Below are 18,428 nucleotides of genomic sequence, written 5' to 3'. Positions count from 1 at the left end.
GCAAGTGCAAAGGCCCTGAGGTAGAACCAAGAATGTTGCAGGAGTAGCAAGGAACCTGGGATGGCTGAAGCAGGGAGAGTGATGGGAAGAGGATGGGAAGTGAGGCCAGAGGTGGGACGGGTATTCAGGTCACAGTGGTCACCGAGAGTTTCTTACTAGTGCCACCTGGCCCTAGCCACCTGGAACCTCAGAATCCCTTTCTCCCAGGTCTTTCCTGGGAGTGTTTAGTAACAGAATCATAGGCTATCAGAGTTGGACCTTGAAGGACTTGGGAGGGGAGGGCTGTTGGGAGAGGCAGCCTATTTCACAGATGAGGAAACCAAGTCTCAGAGAGGCAAAGAGAAGTGGCCAAGGCCTCTCAAGTCCAGGTCTAGCGCAGGGATCAAGAGGTTGTTGGTTCTGAAGTTGGGCAAGTCACTTAATTTCTCTCAGCCTTCATTTCCTCACTGTCGTAATAGCACGTGCACAGATGAGAGAAATGAGGCACAAGAGAGGTTGAGTCACTTGCCCAATGTCACACAGCTGGCTCCACAATCAATGGGCTCAGTACTAATTAGCACTTATTGGAGGCCCACTGTGTGCCAAGTACCGTGCTAAGCTCCTAAGAAAGGTTTCACTTCTCACAGCAACCCCTTTGGGTGGAGAAACTGAGGCACGAAGTGGTTAGGTAATTTGCCAGGCAGCCTGGCTTCGGAACGCAGCCTCTTAATGTGGGCCTCTCAAGAGTCCCTTCCTCATTATGGGAAATCTGGAAACCACAAAGGAAAAAAGTGTGGCCAAAAAACCCCCTGGCTGCCCAGAGATGCACCCGCCCCGCCCCCCCCCACCCCGCCCGCACCAGCCCCTACCACCACCCGCCGCGGCCCCAGGCACTACGGCTATTTTCTGCCTGTAACCTCTCACCCTTTCCTCTCCCCCACCCTCAGCTCCCTGGGGTACATCCCCCTAATGAGGGTGGTGCAGTCAGTGCGACACACAACACGGAAATCCAGCACGACGCTTCGTGAGGGTTGGGTGGTTCATTACAGCAACAAGGACACGCTGGTGAGTGGGTGGGGCGGGGCCAGGTGGGTGGGGCTAGAGTTGGGGGGCGGGGTTTGAGGGGGCGGAGCTGGTTGGGGTTTGGAGTGGGCGGGGTCATGCCGAAGGCTGAGATAGAATTAGAGGGGTGGCTATAAGGATGAAGGGGGAGGGACAGTATTTAGGGGAGGGGCGGGACTAAGGCAAGGTCAGGGGCGGGGCGGGGGTTGGCTGGGATTAGAGTCAGAGCCCTAGCAGCATGGGGGGCAGACAACCTCAGTCTCTCAAGCACCTCTCCCAACAGAGGAAGCGACACTATTGGCGCCTGGATTGCAAGTGCATCACGCTCTTCCAGAACAACACGACCAACAGATACTACAAGGTGGGCCTTCTGGCTCCCAGATCCCCCAGACCTCTCCTCTTTGTCCGCTATCTTCTCCCCTCCTCTCCCAGTTGCTTCAGGCAAACACCTGCGAATCACACTCTCTGCCCACCCCCTGCTTGCCCGCTTCCATCCCATCAGCAAGTGTCGCCTACCTGGACGCCCTTCCCCGTGTTTGATCTCAGCTCCATCACTTTCCAGCTAGGGGATCCAGGCAAGTTACCTCACCTCTCTGCACCCCACGTGTCTCACCTGTAAAAGGCCTCAAAGAATAGTCCTCTCCTCAGGGCTGATGCCAGAATTCAAAGAGATAATCTACGTGGAGCAATTAGTTTAAGGCCAGGCATATGTTAAGCTCCGTTAAACTCCCAGTAACTATAAGTGTGTTATCATTATAACTTTATAATTAATTTATTGAATTCTTTCTTTGTATTCATTCATCACCGCCTCCCATGCCAGCGCTGCATTCCAGCCAGTCTCCTCCCCGGTCCTTCTTCTGCCCTTGTCCTCAGTCTTTTCCCACGCAGCGGCCAGAGGAGTCCATTAAAACCATCACAACCTTCCAATGGCTCCCACTGCCCTTGGAATAAAACCCAGACACCTCGCTGTTTACCTGCTCTGGAGCATCTTCCTTACCCTTCCCATGGCTGCTTCCTTCTTATGCTTCCCGTCTTCCTCAAGCCACGCTATCTAAAATACCATCCCCACCACAATGTCTCTGTCTCCTGGTTTTATTGGCTACATAAGTCTGTCTCTCTTTCTCACTCTTTCCTTCTTTTCTTCCTCCCTTCCTTTGTCTTTCAACACTTTTCAAAGCACACTCTTTTTCCTCCCCATAGACCCTGCACCCTCTCTCCTCCCAGGACCCCCTCTGCCTCCTTCCTGGTCTCCTATGTCAGTCCCATCCTCTCCCATCCACCCTCCACACACAGCCAGAGAGAACTGCTCCCTGCCTTGCCCTAAACCCTTCTGTGGCTCCCCAAGGCCCTGGAGACAAAGCTCAGGCTCCTCCCTGTGGCCCACGAGGCCCTGCAGGCCTGGCCCTAGCCTGATTTCATTCATTCATTCATTTATTTATTTATTTATTTTATTTTTATCCTTTATTAATTCATCAAACATGGCATGCCTACTGTGTGCCAGGCACCATCCATGTAATGGGGATATGGCATGTTCCTTGAACACAAGCCTTTTCTACCTCAGGGCCTTTGCACATGCTCCACCCCCTCCCCCACCCCATTCCTCCACCAGCTGGCCTCTTCTTACCTTTCCGATCTCTGCTTCAATGTAACTTCCACCAGGAGGCCTTTCCTGACCACTCCATGCAAACCAGCCCCTTCTGCAATGACACTGGGTTCTGTGTGCTCATCTGAGTAAGTGGAGAGCCCCAGGGTCAGCCTGGAGCCCTCACGGATGCTGGTTCTGTGTCCGGCCAGGAAATTCCACTGTCTGAAATCCTTGCCGTGGAGCCTGCCCAGAACTTCAGCCTTGTGCCACCAGGCACCAACCCACACTGCTTCGAGATTGTCACTGCCAACACCACCTACTTTGTGGGCGAAACCCCTGGCGGGGCCCCAGGGGGGCCCAGCGGGCAGGGGGCCGAGACTGCCCGGGGCTGGGAAACAGCCATCCGCCAGGCCCTGATGCCTGTCATCCTCCAGGATGCACCCAGTGCCCCAGGCCATGCGCCCCACAGTAAGTCCCCCGCCCTGGGTCCCTGGGAGGATGGGTCTTGGAGGGCTTGGGTGGGATCCTGGAGAAGGGAAGAGCCAGGGAATGTCAGAGTGGAGAATGTGGCTTCTGGACTCAGCAGGCCTGGGTCTAAATCATTAAGGCCTAGACCTAATGTACAGTCTTGGGCATGTTACTTTCCCTTTCTGAGTCTTTTCCCAGGGGTGCCAACTCCTCCAAACTGTGAGTTCAGACTTTTTAATTCATGCTCCTTTGTGCCTGGCCTGTGCTGGGTAATGCTGGGGGCACCGCTATGACCAAGACAGCCCAGGACCTGCCTTCCTGGAGCTCATAGTCCAGTAAGGAAGACAGACCTGTTCCCAGACAGTGATGACTCAGAGTGGGCAGGGCTGGGATAGGGGAGCCAGAGGGCTGTGGCAGCTCAGAGCGGGTGACTAACCCAGCCTGGGTGTCCCGGAGGGCTTCCTGAAGGAGGCAACTTCTGAGCTAAGACCTGGAAGTTGAAGAGGGGTGAAATGAAGGGAAAGGAAGTGGGAGATCCTTTCACGCAGAGGCAAAGGATGATCAGGGAGTCCCAGGTTCCTGCCTTAGGGAGCTCATAGCCCGGGGCGAGTAACAGACATTCATCAGATCATCCTGGATGAAAGACAAGTGGGACGTAGAACATGTGCTAAAGGAAACTGCCATGGCCCCAGGAGTAACATTTGAGCTGAGACTGAGAGATGAGGAGAATTTAACTAAGTCCACAATGAGGGAAAGAGCATTCCTGGCAGAGGAAACAGCAAATGCAAAGGCCCAGAGATAGGAGAGAACTTGCTGTATCGGAGGCCCAGCATGTCGGGAATACACACAACAGGAAGGGAGGGGATGAAGTCAAAGAGGCAGAGGGACCAAACTCTGCTTGTTAGGCCATTTAAGGGCCTTGGCCTTCCTCCTCAGGGCACTGGGGGACCATGGCAGGGTTTTGAGCAGGGGAAGGATGGAGTCAGGTTTGTGCTTCAGCAAGATCCCTCTGGCTTCTTTATGGAGGGCGAATAGGAGAGGGCAGAACGGGGCAGGGAGACCAGGGAGGAGACTGAGGGGCGAGGGCCGGATGTTCCTCAGGGAGGGGACAGAGGTTCAAATGGCAGAAGGATCAAGACTTTGGAAATGTCTGACCGTGGTTGGATTAGTAGTGGGGCAAATGCAGGGGAAGATGCTGGAGTCAGTTTGGAGTTTCCCACTGAGCCTCAGTTTCCTCCTCTGTAAAATGGGATCATCACTTGGTGCTGAGATCACAGAGTGAAATGCTCTGTGAACTCATTCATGGCATCACTTTTTGAGCTCCTGTCTCATTTCCTCCTCTCACTGGCCCTAGGAGAGAGGTCTTTTTATTGTTTCCATTCTTCCAGAGGAGGAAACTGAGGTTCTTCGTGGACAAGTCAGTCAGTAGCCTGACTACTGGCTCCAGAGGGTGGAGTTATGGGTGAACGTGATCTTGAGCCTGGGGTCCCCTCACCTCCGCCTCCCCCTCTCCCCAGGACAAGCTTCTCTGAGCATCTCTGTGTCTAACAGCCAGATCCAAGAGAATGTGGTGAGACCCTGCCCACATCCCACAGCCCCAAGGATGTGTTCCCCCTCCCCCTCCCCCTCCCAAACAGCCTCCCAGTTCTCCCACCCTCCTAGTCTCCTTGACCTCCCCATCTCCATTTGCACCCCTCACCCTCCCTGTCCCCACCCTGCAGGACATTGCCACTGTCTACCAGATCTTCCCGGATGAGGTGCTGGGCTCGGGCCAGTTTGGAGTGGTCTATGGCGGTAAGGATGCTTCAAGAGCTGACCCAGGAAGGGGTCTTGAGCCCAGACCTTCCCTTTGATTGCCTGCATGCTCACCACTTTTTCTAGTTGATTAGAAAGCTAGATCCTGGGGGCAGATGGTTGCAGGCTCACCTTTTCTCACTGGGAAAGGCCAATGACTTTCTCCCATTATTAATAGGGAAGGTAAATTCTACGCTGATTGGCCACAGAGCTAGATGCTAGATTCTGATTGGTTATAAATCTAGTTTCCCATGTTATAGATTCCCCTCCTCGGAGCTCTGTCTTTACTTTCCACCTTTATTCCCCGGGCCCCCCACCCCTCGCATCTCTCCTGGGGACCCCTCAGAGCCCCCATGATGGCCTTTCATCAACCTCTGCCCAACTCCGGCTGTGTCTCTCTGGTGGGGGCTTCCTCTTGCCAGGACTGGAAAGTCCTGCTCCCCTCATCCCCCATCTCCCCTACCCCCTGCCCAGGAAAGCACCGGAAGACAGGCCGGGACGTGGCAGTAAAGGTCATCGACAAACTGCGTTTCCCCACCAAGCAGGAGAGCCAACTCCGGAACGAAGTGGCCATTCTGCAGGTGACCCCTGAGATCTGTGGTCCAGCTCTGCCCCCCTCCCCACCCAGGAAGGGCCTTCCCTTCCCACTTCCTCCTTTGCCCCCTTCCCACTTCCTCCAGTCTGGGGTAGTCAGGGAAGGCTTCCTAGCGGAGGCACCATGCATGTTGAGACTGAAGGGGTAGAGAAGGTATTCTGAGCAGAGGGGCCAACCCGTGCAAAGGTCCAGAGGTGAGAGGGAACACGAAGTCTTCTAGGAACTTGAAGGAGTTCAAGGTTACTAGATGGTTTATGTGAAGAAAGGTGGTGGGTGGTGAGGTTAGTGGGGAGGCTGGGGGTCACACCCTATGGGCTTTCTCCTGAGGGTGCTGGGGAGCCATGGAAGGATTTTGAGCAAGGAAGGGACAGGGTCAGATGTGAACTTTCGAAAGATCCCTCTGGCTGCTATTGGAGGGTAGGGGGAAAGGGTGTGGGGCTGGAACCTGGACCCCAGGGAGGAGGCTGGGTGGGGACCTGGGTGGGAGAGATGGGGTTCAGCTAGGCAAGGGCTGGGGGAGGGAAGGAGGGCAGGGATTTAAAAGATACAGATGTACAAAGCTCCTTCCCATTTGTCCACGCTCCCCTTCTCTTGTTCCCGCAACCCTGGACCTTCAGCAGAATTTCATGATGTAAAGATCCTTCTGGACACTTGGTGGCGCTGGAGGGGTGGTTCTGTCTGGGGCTGTGGAAGCCCTTTCCCCTCCCCCAGTGGCACCCCCAGGGAAGGAACAGCCGACCCTCCGGGGATACCTGTCTTGTTTGTCGTCTGCCTGCTCCTATGGTTGCCCTCTGGGGTCCCAAGTTTGCGGGTGACCTGGGTTCTGACCCCCGCCCCGCCCCCCCACCCCACTCACCCCAGAGTCTGCGGCACCCGGGGATTGTCAACCTGGAGTGTATGTTCGAGACCCCGGAGAAGGTATTTGTGGTGATGGAGAAGCTGCACGGGGACATGCTGGAGATGATCCTCTCCAGCGAGAAGGGCCGGTTGCCTGAGCGCCTCACCAAGTTCCTCATCACCCAGGTGCGCCTGCCCCGCCCACTGCCTCGCCCAACGCCAGCCTCCCCGCCCCGGCTCCCCACCTGCCCTGCAAGACGCACATGTGCCCTGTGGCCTCGAAGGGCAGGCAGACCTTGGGTGGGAGTCATAATAGCGAGTAATAGAAAATGTAATAATAGAGTAATAATAACAATTATAGAAAAAGTATTAGAGTGATAATTTTAAAATTATAATAGATTATAATAGAACAGTTAATAGAATAATAATAGAGTAATAACAATAGAAACATAATAGGATAAGTAGAAAATAAGAGTGGTAATAATAACTATTATTATAGAAAAGTAATAAATGATTATTATTTTATATTTTTTATTACTTTATATAATGAGTCAGGTTCACTGGGCCTGACTTTATTCATGAAGAAAAAAGGAAGGGGAGAGAGGCCTTTCTCTGAGGAGCTCATTCATTCATTCATTTATTAAATGGTTCAACAAACACTGCCTGAACCCCTGTGCCTGGCCATACTGGGCAAGGTGAGGACACAGCGGTGACCAAAATAGCCCCAGCCCTGGACAGTAATCACCCAGAGTGGGCAGGGCTGGGACGGGGGATGCTGATAATGAGGATGACAAATAATGTGGTCACTAAACTTTATTGAGCACTTACTCTATGCCAGGCACTGTTTTAGTTCATTTAATCTTCATAGCAACCTATGTGGTAGTGGTTATTATTACTCCCATTTTACTGAGGCTCAGAGACTTTATAAGTAACTTGCCCAGGGTCACACAGCTGGTGGGATTTAAACCTAGGAGCTGTGCTTTTCCTGAGTAAAGTCAAACTAATTTGTGTTATTTGTGTGTGTGCGCACGTGCACAAGTCCATGCATTTTAATTGATTTCACATATATAACGCTACGTTGTTCTGCTTCTTACTTTCTTCACTTTAACAGTGCTTCTGGAAGACTGTTCTATTTCAGTGTGTAGTTAGCAGAACTGCCTCTTTTTCTTAATTGCGTCCCATGACGGATATCACCAAATTCCCCAGTTGCTGAGCATGTAGTTGGTTTCACTATTCCACTACTGCAAACAACATCCTGTGAACATTGGTCTACAAACATCGACAGGTTCTGGTGGCAGAATTTCAATAGAATACGTTTCGAAGAGTAGACTCCCGAGCCCAGGGAAATGTGCTTTAAATTTTTAAAAAAGATGTTGCCCGGTTATTCTCTAAAACCTCTTTCTTTTTTTTTTTTTTTAATAAATCTATTTATTTTTGGCTGCGTTGGGTCTTCATTGCTGCGCGCAGTCTTCTCATTGCGGTGGCTTATCTTGCTGTGGAGCTCTGGCTCTAGGAGCACGGGCTTCAGTAGTTGTGGTGCATGGGCTTAGTTGCACCGTGGCATGTAGGATCTTCCTGGACCAGGGATCGAACCCATGTCCCCTGCATTGGCAGGCAGATTCTTAACCACTGTGCCACCAGGGAAGTCCTCTAAAACCTCCTTCAATCTTTGTTCTCACCAACAAAGTTTGAGGGTGTCTATTTTCTCACTCCTTACTAACTCTGGATAATATAATCACCAGGTTTTTTGTTTGTTTGTTTGTTTGTTTTTTTGTTTGCCATGCTGCATGGCTTGCAGGATCTTAGTTCCCCAACCAGGGATTGAACCCAGGCCACAGCAGTAAAAACACCGAGTCCTAACCACTGGACAGCCAGGGAATTCCCAATATAATCACCAGTCTTTTTTTTCTTTTAATTTTATTTATTTGTTTTTGGCTGCATTGCGTCTTCATTGCCGCGGGTGGGCTTTCTCTAGTTGTGGCGAGTGGGGGCTACTCTTCCTGGCGGTACGTGGGCTTATCGTTGCAGTGGCTTCTCTTGTTGCTGAGCACGGGCTCTAGGTACGCAGGCGTCAGTTGTTGTGGCACGTGAGCGCAGTAGTTGTGGCGAGTGGGCTCTAGAGTGCAGGCCCAGTAGTTGTGGTGCACTGGCTTAGTTGCTCTGCGGCATGTGGGATCTTCCTGGACCAGGGCTTGAACCCATGTCCCCTGCATTGGCAGGCAGACTCATAACCACTGTGCCACCAGGGAAGCCCAATCACCAGTTTTAAAGGTGGAAAAATAATACTTCATGTGGCTTCATTTGCTGGTTTAAAAATTATGGGTGAAGTTGAGCATATTTTCACATGTTTATTGACCTGTGCTTTATGCACTCTTTGCCCATTTTTCAATTGGATTATTCTTATTGAATTGTAAGAGCTCTTTGTATATGAAGGACCCTGGATCTTTGCTGCTTGTGTTGTACCCATCTCTAATCCCAGTATTTCTTTTCCTCTTTATTTTGTTCATGGTGTTTACTTTCGTTTTCTGAGTTTCACAGCCTTCTTAGAAAGATCTTCCCACCTGGCTGGTTCCACACCTGATTCATATTCTGTGTTGGTTGCAAAGTCCCCTGTGCTGGCTTCCTTTCCCCAGCCCCAGCACCCTTCCTCTCCCAAGCTGTGTGCCTTTGTCAGGCTGGCTTGCAGGGTGGGGATAGAAACCCACTGAGGCAGACTCATCCAGACTTCAGGTGGGGAGAGGAAACTGCCTGCCTTCAGCAACTGAGGCACTTTCTCTTTCTGGTCTTTCATCTCTTCCTCTCTTTTTGCCTGTGCTCTTCTCTCTCTTTCTCTTTCCCTTTGCAGATTTCTGCTCTTTGCCTCTTGCCTGCCCCACCCTAAGTCCTGTGCTAAGCCCTATACCTCGTGAACTTATAGGCTTCACAACCACCTTTGAGGTAGGTATTACTATAATCCACATCTTACAGATGAGGAAACTGAGGTGGAGGGAGGTTCCTAGGTCTTGCCCAGAGTCACACAGCTACAAGGTCACATCGCTAGGTAGCAATCTGGCCAAGGTTTGAACCTGGGTCTGTCTAGCTTCCAATCTGCCCTTTTTATTCACCACATTTACTAGGGGTTGGAAAAATCAAAAAACTGAAGATCTGTAGAAGAGGATGTCCATATACATCTTTGGATCTCAGTCTCCCTGTCTGTAGAATGAGGAGCTTGGACCTCAGCAGTAGCTTTCAAATAGCATTTCCGTACTCGAAAATCATCCAGCAAAGACAATGAGAAAGTACAAATACTTCAGTTCTAAGATATAGATTACAACTTCATGCTTATATTACTCTGTACTTCCGGTGTATTTGGCATTTTGTTTGGGTTACCTAGAATCAAGGAAAATCATGGCTCCCATAGATTAGTGGTAACAAATGGTAACAGTTTTTTGTTTTTGTTTTTTTTTAAGTCAGCTCACCTTGCCTTCATAGAATACTCTTGAATTAATACATACAGCAGGAAAAGTTTTACTTGAAACACTCACAGGAATATGTCTGCTAACAGACCACCACAAGAATAATAACTAAAAACAGCAACAATAATAATAGCTCACATGGAGTGCTTGCTCTGTGCCAGACACTGCCCTAAGCACTCTATATGCCTCGACTCACTTAAAGCTCACAGCAACCCATGAGGATGGGTACTGCTATTACCCCCATTTTACAGGTGAGAAAACTGAGACCCAGAGAGGTTAAGAGACTTGCCCTAGGCAACAGGCTAGTAAGTGTGGAGCCGGGTTTGCTACCTTAGTAGGCTGGCTCTACAATCCCCCCACCTCTTAAAGGTGTTACGTTTAATTTATAACATGTCATATTGGTATCGTTTGTATTGTTTCCATTTTTTTAATGGCTGAAAAATATTTTTTTAAAAATGGAATCACACAATAGTACCTCCTTGAAAGCCACTGCTTTATTCATAGCACTTTTTCATTATGATCCACATGCCAAAGTGTCTCAGGAGCTTCCCAAATCTCTGCTCCAGTTCAGCCTTCCTAGAATTATATGTCCAACTCCTATCTCTGATGGAAATGGTTCTGGGGTTCTGAAATTCTTCGTTGGTGCTCCAGTGCCTCCCCTAGTCCTGGGGGGCATCTTTAGGGGTACAGAGTGGGGCATGGATGGGGTTTGGAGGGCTGGCTGCTGAGGGCAGACTCTTGGGGCAGGGACCTTTCTAACTTTCTTACTGGCTCCATTGCCTCCCCTCAGATCCTGGTGGCTTTGAGACACCTTCACTTCAAGAATATCGTCCACTGTGACTTGAAACCGGAAAATGTGTTGCTGGCATCAGCGGACCCATTTCCTCAGGTCAGACATCTCTCCTCCTGATTTGGGGAAGTCCATCCAATACTGGTGGTGGCTGGGGATTGTATTAATCAAGATAATTAATCAGACACAGAGACCCAAGATAATGGCCTAATGAGATAGAGGCTTGTTTCTCACTCGTGTAGGGTCCAGCATAAGCATTTTGAGGGTGAAAAAGCAGTTCCATGGTGTTGGGACCACAGCTCCTGCTGTCTTGTTCTGGCCTCTCTATGGTGTTGCCTGGTCTTCATGGTCTGATGTGCTGCTGCCGTGCCCCCAATTGTAAAAAGATAATGGGGGTGGAGGAAGGGAGGAAAGAAACAGGGTAGAAGAAATACAAGGGGATACACCCCTTACCCTCCCTAAGGCAATACTTTGAAGTTGCATGGGGGCACTTCTCACATCCCATTGACTGGAACTTTATCACATGGTCGTGGCTGGCTGCAAAGGGAACTGGGAAATGTAGTTTTCATTCTGGGTAGCCATGTGGCTCATTAAAAATTCAGCATTTTTATTAAGGGGAGAAGCAGAGAACAGATATCAGAGGGGGGGCCACTGGTAATTTCTTCTGTGGGTCTCTTAGGAAAACAGTTTTTTTTGGTTTGTTTTTTTTGTTTTTTAAGGCCCAAGAAATGTATTTATTTTGAAACCCAAATATAGTAATGCCTAATTAGCTTCTCAAGTTTAAAATCAGCTAAGCAAAGAAGATCTAGACAGATAAATAAGAAATATTTTAAAATTCTTACGTCCATTATTTGTATTCTTATAAATTCTGAGCTCCCCAAAACAGGTTCTTTTTTTTTTTTTTTTTTAACATCTTTATTGGAGTATAATTGCTTTACAATGGTGTGTTAGTTTCTGCTTTATAACAAAGTGAATCAATTATACATATACATATGTTCCCATATCTCTTCCCTCTTGCGTCTCCCTCCCTCCCACCCTCCCTATCCCACCCCTCTAGGTGGTCACAAAGCACCGAGCTGATCTCCCTGTGCTATGCGGCTGCTTCCCACTAGCTATCTATTTTACGTTTCGTAGTGTATATATGTCCATGCCACTCTCTCACTTTGTCACAGCTTACCCTTCCCCCTCCCCAGGAAAAGAGTTTTGATGAGCCTCTGACTAGTCGATGAGAACCCCCTTGGGGCAGAACCAGATTAAGCAAGAGTGATGATTATAACAGCTACAGTTGATTGTGTGCCTACTGTGTTTAAGGGCCTTTAGTTACAGGTTCTCATTTAGCCCTTTCACATCCCTGTGAAGCTTTTGCTTTATTATCTATGTTTTGTGATTATTTCATTTCATTTTAAAAGTTCATTTTGGTCACCAACTAAAAATTACTGTGTGCCTACTTTGTGCCAGGCTCCATGCTGGGGCATTAGGAACTGTGGTAAGTAGAGACATCCCCATCTCTATGCCCACTGGTTTACAGCAGGGGGTGGGGGGGTGATTTTGCCCCCCGGGGGACATTTGACAATGTTGGAGACATTTTTGGTTGTCACAACTGTTTAGGGGGGCAGTTGCTACTGGCATCTAAACACCCTACCGTGCACAGGACAACCTCATAACAAAGGATTATCTTTCCCTAATGTCAATAGTGCAATGAATGAGAAACTCTGACTTCGAGCAGTAATATCCACTAGAAATATGTGAACCATATGTGTAATTTTACATTTTCTAGTAGCCACATTTTAAACAGTGAAAAGAAACTGGTGAAATTAACTTTAATAATTATTCTAATATATCTAAATATGACAGTTTCAACATGTAATCAGCATAAACATTATTGAGTTTTTTTTTAATTAAAAAAAAATATTTATTTATTTATTTATTTATTGGTTTGTTTGGCTGTGCCGGATCTTAGTTGCGGCATGCGGGATCTTTAGTTGCAGCATGTGAAGTCTTAGTTGCAGCACGTGGGATCTAGTTCCCTGACCAGGGATCGAACCTATGCCCCCTGCACTGGGTGCATGGAGTCTTAGCCACTGGACCACCAGGGAGGTCCCAGCATAAACATTATTAATGAAATATTCTTTCTTTTCATACTGTCTTCCAAATCCGGTGTGTATTTTACACTTACAGCACATCTCAATTCAGATATTAAATTTCTATCAGAAATACTCGGTTTTGTACTTAGATTTCATAAAATTAACTGTTGGGAAAGTAGATTGACACACCCAAGTTGTTCCAAGCATATTTAAAAGTTTTCCAATAACAAAATCTAGAATCCCTTTTTATTTTTATTTTATTTTTTATTTTATTTTTTATTTTTGGCCGTACCGCACGGCACGTGAGATCTTAGTTCCCCAGCCAGGGATCAGACCCATGCCCCCTGCAGTGGATTCTGCGGATTCTTAACCACTGGACTGCCAGGGAAGTCCCTAGGATCCCTTTTAAAATATAAATTAATTAAAATTAAATAGAAAGTAGTTCCTCAGTTGCACTTGCCACATTCAAGTGCTCAGCAGCCACATGTGGCCAGTGGCCACCATATTGGACAGCAAAGATCATAGAGGGAAGAGCAAATGTTGATCAAATTGTCACAAAAATGTAATTATATCTGTGATGAGTTCCGTGACACAGTTCTATGAGCTCACATAACTGTATAGCCCAGTGGAGAGTCAGAGAAAACCTATCTGAAGAAAGAGGAGTTTTTTGGGGGGACAGGTGTTCTAGGCAGCTGGAACAGCCTGTGCAAAGGCCCTGTGGTGGAAAGATCTGTACTTTTGTTTTTTTAACAGCTTTATTGAGATATAATGCATATGCTATACAATTCACTGATTTAAAGTATACAATTCAGTGGCTTTTAATGTATTCAGAGTTGTGCAACCATCACCACGATCAATTTTGGAATATTTTCACCACCACAAAAGAAACCTCATACCTCTTAGCCAACATCCTTCAGTCCCACCATCCCCCCAACCCACAACCACTAATCTGCTTTCCATGGATTTGTCTGTTCTGGGCATTGCATATAAATGGAATTAAATATATGGAATATACAATAATATAATATGTGGTCTTTGTGACTGGCTTCTTTCACTTAGTTAATGTTTTCAAGGTTCATTTATGTTGTAGCATGTGTCAGTACTTCACTTCTTTTTGTGGCCATATAATATTCCATTGTAAGATAGGTAGAAAAGGGTGGATCTGAGAAAAAGAAAAGATTATAAGGTCTGTCAAAAGGGCAAAGGATCTTAGGAAAGGGTGGTATGGCTGTCACATTGAGATTTGGGTCAGGGGTTGGGGTGTGGCTGTTTTTGAAGGCAGCAGAGGCTCAGGGCAATAGTCAGCCAGAGAAGGGTTTTGAGTAGGGGAGGGACAGTATGTGAATAGAGGTAGCAGCTGCCCATGCACTGTTAAGCAGCAGACAGGACCTCGAACCCAGATCTTGTTGGCTCTAAAGCCTGTCCATGACCCTAGACTGCCCCAACAAGGGCAAGGTAAGTTCTCACCTGTTACCGTCTGGATACCATCGTCAGCGATTTACATGTTCGGTCCCATTTAATCCCCAGGGAAGCCTGAGCCGCAGCTGCTGTTAACATTCCCAATCCAGAAGACAAAACCCGGGCTGGGAGAAGTTAGGTCCCTCCGCTGAGATCACCGAGGCTCGCTCTATGCCTGCCGCTGGTCCTAACACTTTCCGTATATTTCAATTCATACACCCTACCCTTTAAGTAGGAACTGTTAGCATCTCCACTGTGCAAAAGAGGAAACAGAGGCACGAGGAGGTTGAGACCTGCTCGATGTGACAGAGGTATAGTGGCAGGCAGCCTTTATGGACCCCTCACTGCATGCCGGGCATTTATTGTCCTGTGAGCTTTAGATGGATGAACTCATGTAATCCTCACGACAGCCCTTTGATATAGGCGTTGGTACGCTCCTCCTCCTCCTCCTCCTCCTCCTCCTCCTCCTCGTACAGATGAGGAAACTGAGGCACAGAGAGAGGAAGTCACTGGCCCAGGGTCACCCAGCCGGTGAACAGAGGAACCTGGATTTGAACCAGCGTTCGATTTTGTCTGGAATACCGTGGTGGGGTACACTTGCGGAGGGGCGGGAAGCGCGACCTCCACACACCCTCAGACCCTCTACCCTTCGCCTCCGCAGGTGAAGCTGTGTGACTTCGGCTTCGCGCGCATCATCGGCGAGAAGTCGTTCCGGCGCTCGGTGGTGGGCACGCCGGCCTACCTGGCGCCCGAGGTGCTGCTCAACCAGGGCTACAACCGCTCGCTGGACATGTGGTCAGTGGGCGTGATCATGTACGTCAGCCTCAGTGGCACGTTTCCCTTCAACGAGGATGAGGACATCAAAGACCAGATTCAGAACGCTGCCTTCATGTACCCAGCCTGCCCTTGGAGCTGCATCTCAGCAGGAGGTGTGGGACGCACTTGACTCCCGGGCGGAGGCGAGGGGCGACGCCCCCTGGTGGGGGCATGGTGGGAAGAATGGGCGGGGCCGCAGGAGGGTTGGGCCCTAAAAGAGCCTGGTGTCATGAGGGTGGAGCCTAATGATGGGGCAAGGGCATGGGGAGGGCCGTCTTTTAAACAGGGAGGCACCAGGACCTGGGACTTTGGGGTACGGACTCAAGGGGGTGTATGGAACCGGGGTCCCGAGACTCAGGCCTAGACTAGGTCGTGTGATTTGGAAAGGAAGTGCCCTAGCAGCGCTAAGACCGACACTTGCCGCCTTGGGGGCTAAGACTTGGCTTGTCTAGGGTGGGACCAGGAGAGGGACTAGACCTGAGAAAGCCAAAGGGCTGGGGTGGCCAAAAGAAGGAACAGATCCTCCCAAGGCATTGGCTGGGGCCTGGAGTCTTTGGGGTTATGACCCCAAAAGGGTTAGTCCTGCAGAAGCGGTGGGACCATGAGGCAGGGTTGAGGAACAAGGGCTTGGCTAATTTGTTGGGTATTGGGTCTGTGACTGGGATGGAGATGGGCCTGGGGCCATGGTGTTGGATCCAGTGATGGAGGGAGCTGGTTTAGGGGCATGGCTAGAGGAGGGGCAGGGCCATGGAGGGTTTCTGAAGCTGTCCAGGAGAAGGACTGACCGGCCCTGAGAACAAAGTCACACCTGGAACCTGGGAGCAGGTGGAGGTCAGAGAAGCATGGGGCAGCAGGGGTTGGGGGCCAGGATGGAGGCAGATCTCGGGATCTCTGCATATAGGGGCTGTGGCGTTGTGGCCTGATAGTGTGATGGGCCTTGTGATACCCCTGCCGACTTCAAGATGGGCCTGGGAAAATTAAGTCCTGAGGCTGTGGCTTTGGGGCAAAGCCAAGTATGAGGGTGAGCCAAGGGCAGGGCTAAGACACTGGGGTGCATCAAGAAGCCTTAAAATAAGTTAGAACAAGGGGCAGGTCCTGAAGCCAGAAGCTCAGGAAGACAAAGGAAGTGTGGGAGGGAGGTTAGTTAAGAAGACAATCATTTGGGAGTTCCCTGGTGGTCTAGAGGTTAGGATTCCGTGCTTTCACTGCTGTGGCCCAGGCACAATCCCTGGTCGGGGAACTGAGATCCTGCAAGCCACGGGGCGCAGCCAAAGAAAAAAAAAAGGCAATCATTTACCCATAACAGTTTCTTCAACAAGTATGTGCTGAGTGCCTACTTTGTGCCTGGTACTGACTGTCCAAGGTTCTGGGAATACTGGGATGAGTTGGAGAGAAGGGATCGAGACGGTTGTTGAGTGGTCTGTGAAGAGGAGGGGGAAGGGCCCTAGAAGGGTGTGACCTCATGCAGCAGGCAGAGAGGGGTTATGCAGTGAAGGAGAAGGTGCTGGTGGCCTAAGAGAGGTAAGCACTGTGCAGTGGGGATGTGGATTGACTTGAGTCTTGGAGTAATACTGGAGGTCCGCAGAGTGGTCTTTTGGGACCTGCATGGAAGTCCCCCGGTAAAAGTGTGTCATCGGTGTATGTGAGTGAATTTGAGGGTGGATGGGTGTGTGAGAGGGAGCCTGTGTAGACAAGGCCTGTACTCAGAGGGGTTTACACAGTGGTGTCTTCCAAGGTTTATGATCAAGGAGGGAGCCTCGGACGAGTGCTGGCTTGTCTTGAATGCCTGACACTCACTAATCCTCCTTTTCCTGAAGAGCAGGCCTCTGACTCTGGGCCTTCTGTAGGAAACCGGTGACTACCATCTTATAGCATTGTTTTCATTTTATTTTTGTGGACATGGCAAGAGATCTTAGGGTTTCCACTGACCAGGGTGATGTAAAGTTTCCATTTTATATAATTTATATATATATATATATTTATACATTATATAAATATATAATATTTGTGTATTTTCACCTTAAAAAGTTGAAAAAAGTGAATTGATTTAAAACAAAATTCTATCTATTTTTACATAGGTTATGTACATGGTTCAAATTTTTATATATACAAAAGGGTCTAAAGTGAAAATTCTCTCTTACTCTTTATCTTCCATTCTTCCCAAAGGCAATGGCTATTATGAGTCTCTTTATATATATATATGCAAGCAGATATGTGGACATATATTCTTTTTTCCCTTTTTTACACAGATGGCAGCATACTATACACAATGTTTTCCAACTTGCTTTGTCCACATCCCAGCAATCTTGGGTAAATGAGTTGGCTTAAAGAAAAATACTAAGTGAAGAATAGTACAGATGTACCTGTATGTACTTGTGTATGACAAAACTTATGAAGGTGACATAGGAATGGGGAAACTGAGGTAGAGACTTGGAGAAGAGATGTAGGATCTAGTGTGTGTGCCTCATGAGGGGTGGGGATATATGTGTCATTTAATGAGGAAATGGGTGGGTGAGTGATTAGTGCAGGTGAGGCTTCCATGCCGGTGCAAAGGAAGGCCTGGATGGCAGGCGAGTAGGCTGGGATGCCTGTTGGAGGAGGGATGGCCCCTCACCCCGCAGGGCTTGAGCTGTCTCTCTCCTTCCGGTGCAGCCATCGACCTCATCAACAACCTGCTGCAGGTGAAGATGCGCAAGCGCTACAGCGTGGACAAGTCTCTCAGCCACCCCTGGTTACAGGTGATGCAGGGGCGGGGCTGAGAGCGAAGTGGGAGGGGCTGACCCATTGGCTGGGTTAGAGGAAGGGGTGGAGCCATATCTCCTATTGGCTGCTAAGGTAGTGAAGGAGGTAGGTACATTTTTCATGGACGTGGAACGTGGCTGAGTCTCCCATTAGCTGGGCTGTAGAAGGGGGTGGAGCTAATTGGCTGGGTAGTTTGTGAAGGGTGCGCCTTCACCTTCCCTCGTACCCGGCTTCTCACTGGCAGGGCAGATCATATGGGGGCGAAGCTCTGGCCGCTACTGCCTGCCCTTGGTGCAGCACCCAAACTAACCCCTGTTCTCCTCCGCCCAGGAGTACCAGACGTGGCTGGACCTCCGAGAGCTGGAGGGGAAGATGGGCGAACGGTACATCACGCACGAGAGTGACGATGCGCGCTGGGAGCAGTTCGTGGCAGAGCACCCACTGCCCGGGCCGGGGCTGCCAGCCGACGGGGAGCTCGGTGGGAGCCTCCCACCCCGGGACCACGAGATGCAGGGGCTGGCCGAGCGCATCAGTGTCCTCTGAGGCCTCGTGCTCCCGCCCTGGCTGCCTCGTGATGCTCTCCTCCTGTCTTCGGAGAGGGGCCCTCCACGCCTTCCCAGCGATGAACTGTTCTAGGGGAAGCAGCTTCCAGCCCAAACTGGACACGCCCCGGGGGAGGGGCATGGCGGGGCTGGGGGCAGGGGCCGGGGTTATTTACAAAGCTAATTCCCCAGCAATTAAAACGGACTCATCCCTGGCCCAA

At 49.6% G+C, this 18,428-nt stretch overlaps 1 protein-coding gene across 3 annotated transcripts in view; it reads left to right on the top strand.

Moving 5' to 3' along the window:
• Positions 1-18,428, top strand: part of PRKD2 (protein kinase D2) — a 32,699-nt gene extending 14,271 nt beyond the window's left edge. For all 3 annotated transcript variants that reach the window (XM_061172848.1, XM_061172847.1, XM_061172846.1), the window contains 11 exons: positions 927-1,044; positions 1,325-1,402; positions 2,836-3,094; positions 4,612-4,664; positions 4,816-4,888; positions 5,363-5,469; positions 6,345-6,506; positions 10,566-10,664; positions 14,769-15,036; positions 17,576-17,661; positions 17,996-18,428. In XM_061172848.1, coding sequence (XP_061028831.1) covers positions 927-1,044; positions 1,325-1,402; positions 2,836-3,094; positions 4,612-4,664; positions 4,816-4,888; positions 5,363-5,469; positions 6,345-6,506; positions 10,566-10,664; positions 14,769-15,036; positions 17,576-17,661; positions 17,996-18,208 — 1,516 coding nt within the window. In that variant the 3' untranslated portion in view covers positions 18,209-18,428. The remainder of the gene's footprint in view (positions 1-926; positions 1,045-1,324; positions 1,403-2,835; positions 3,095-4,611; positions 4,665-4,815; positions 4,889-5,362; positions 5,470-6,344; positions 6,507-10,565; positions 10,665-14,768; positions 15,037-17,575; positions 17,662-17,995) is intronic.

The sequence above is a fragment of the Eubalaena glacialis genome, chromosome 18 (assembly GCF_028564815.1).
Source record: "Eubalaena glacialis isolate mEubGla1 chromosome 18, mEubGla1.1.hap2.+ XY, whole genome shotgun sequence".
NCBI lineage: Eukaryota > Metazoa > Chordata > Mammalia > Artiodactyla > Balaenidae > Eubalaena > Eubalaena glacialis.
Note: the sequence above shows the minus strand (reverse complement) of the source record. Positions and strands in the feature narration are given on the sequence as shown.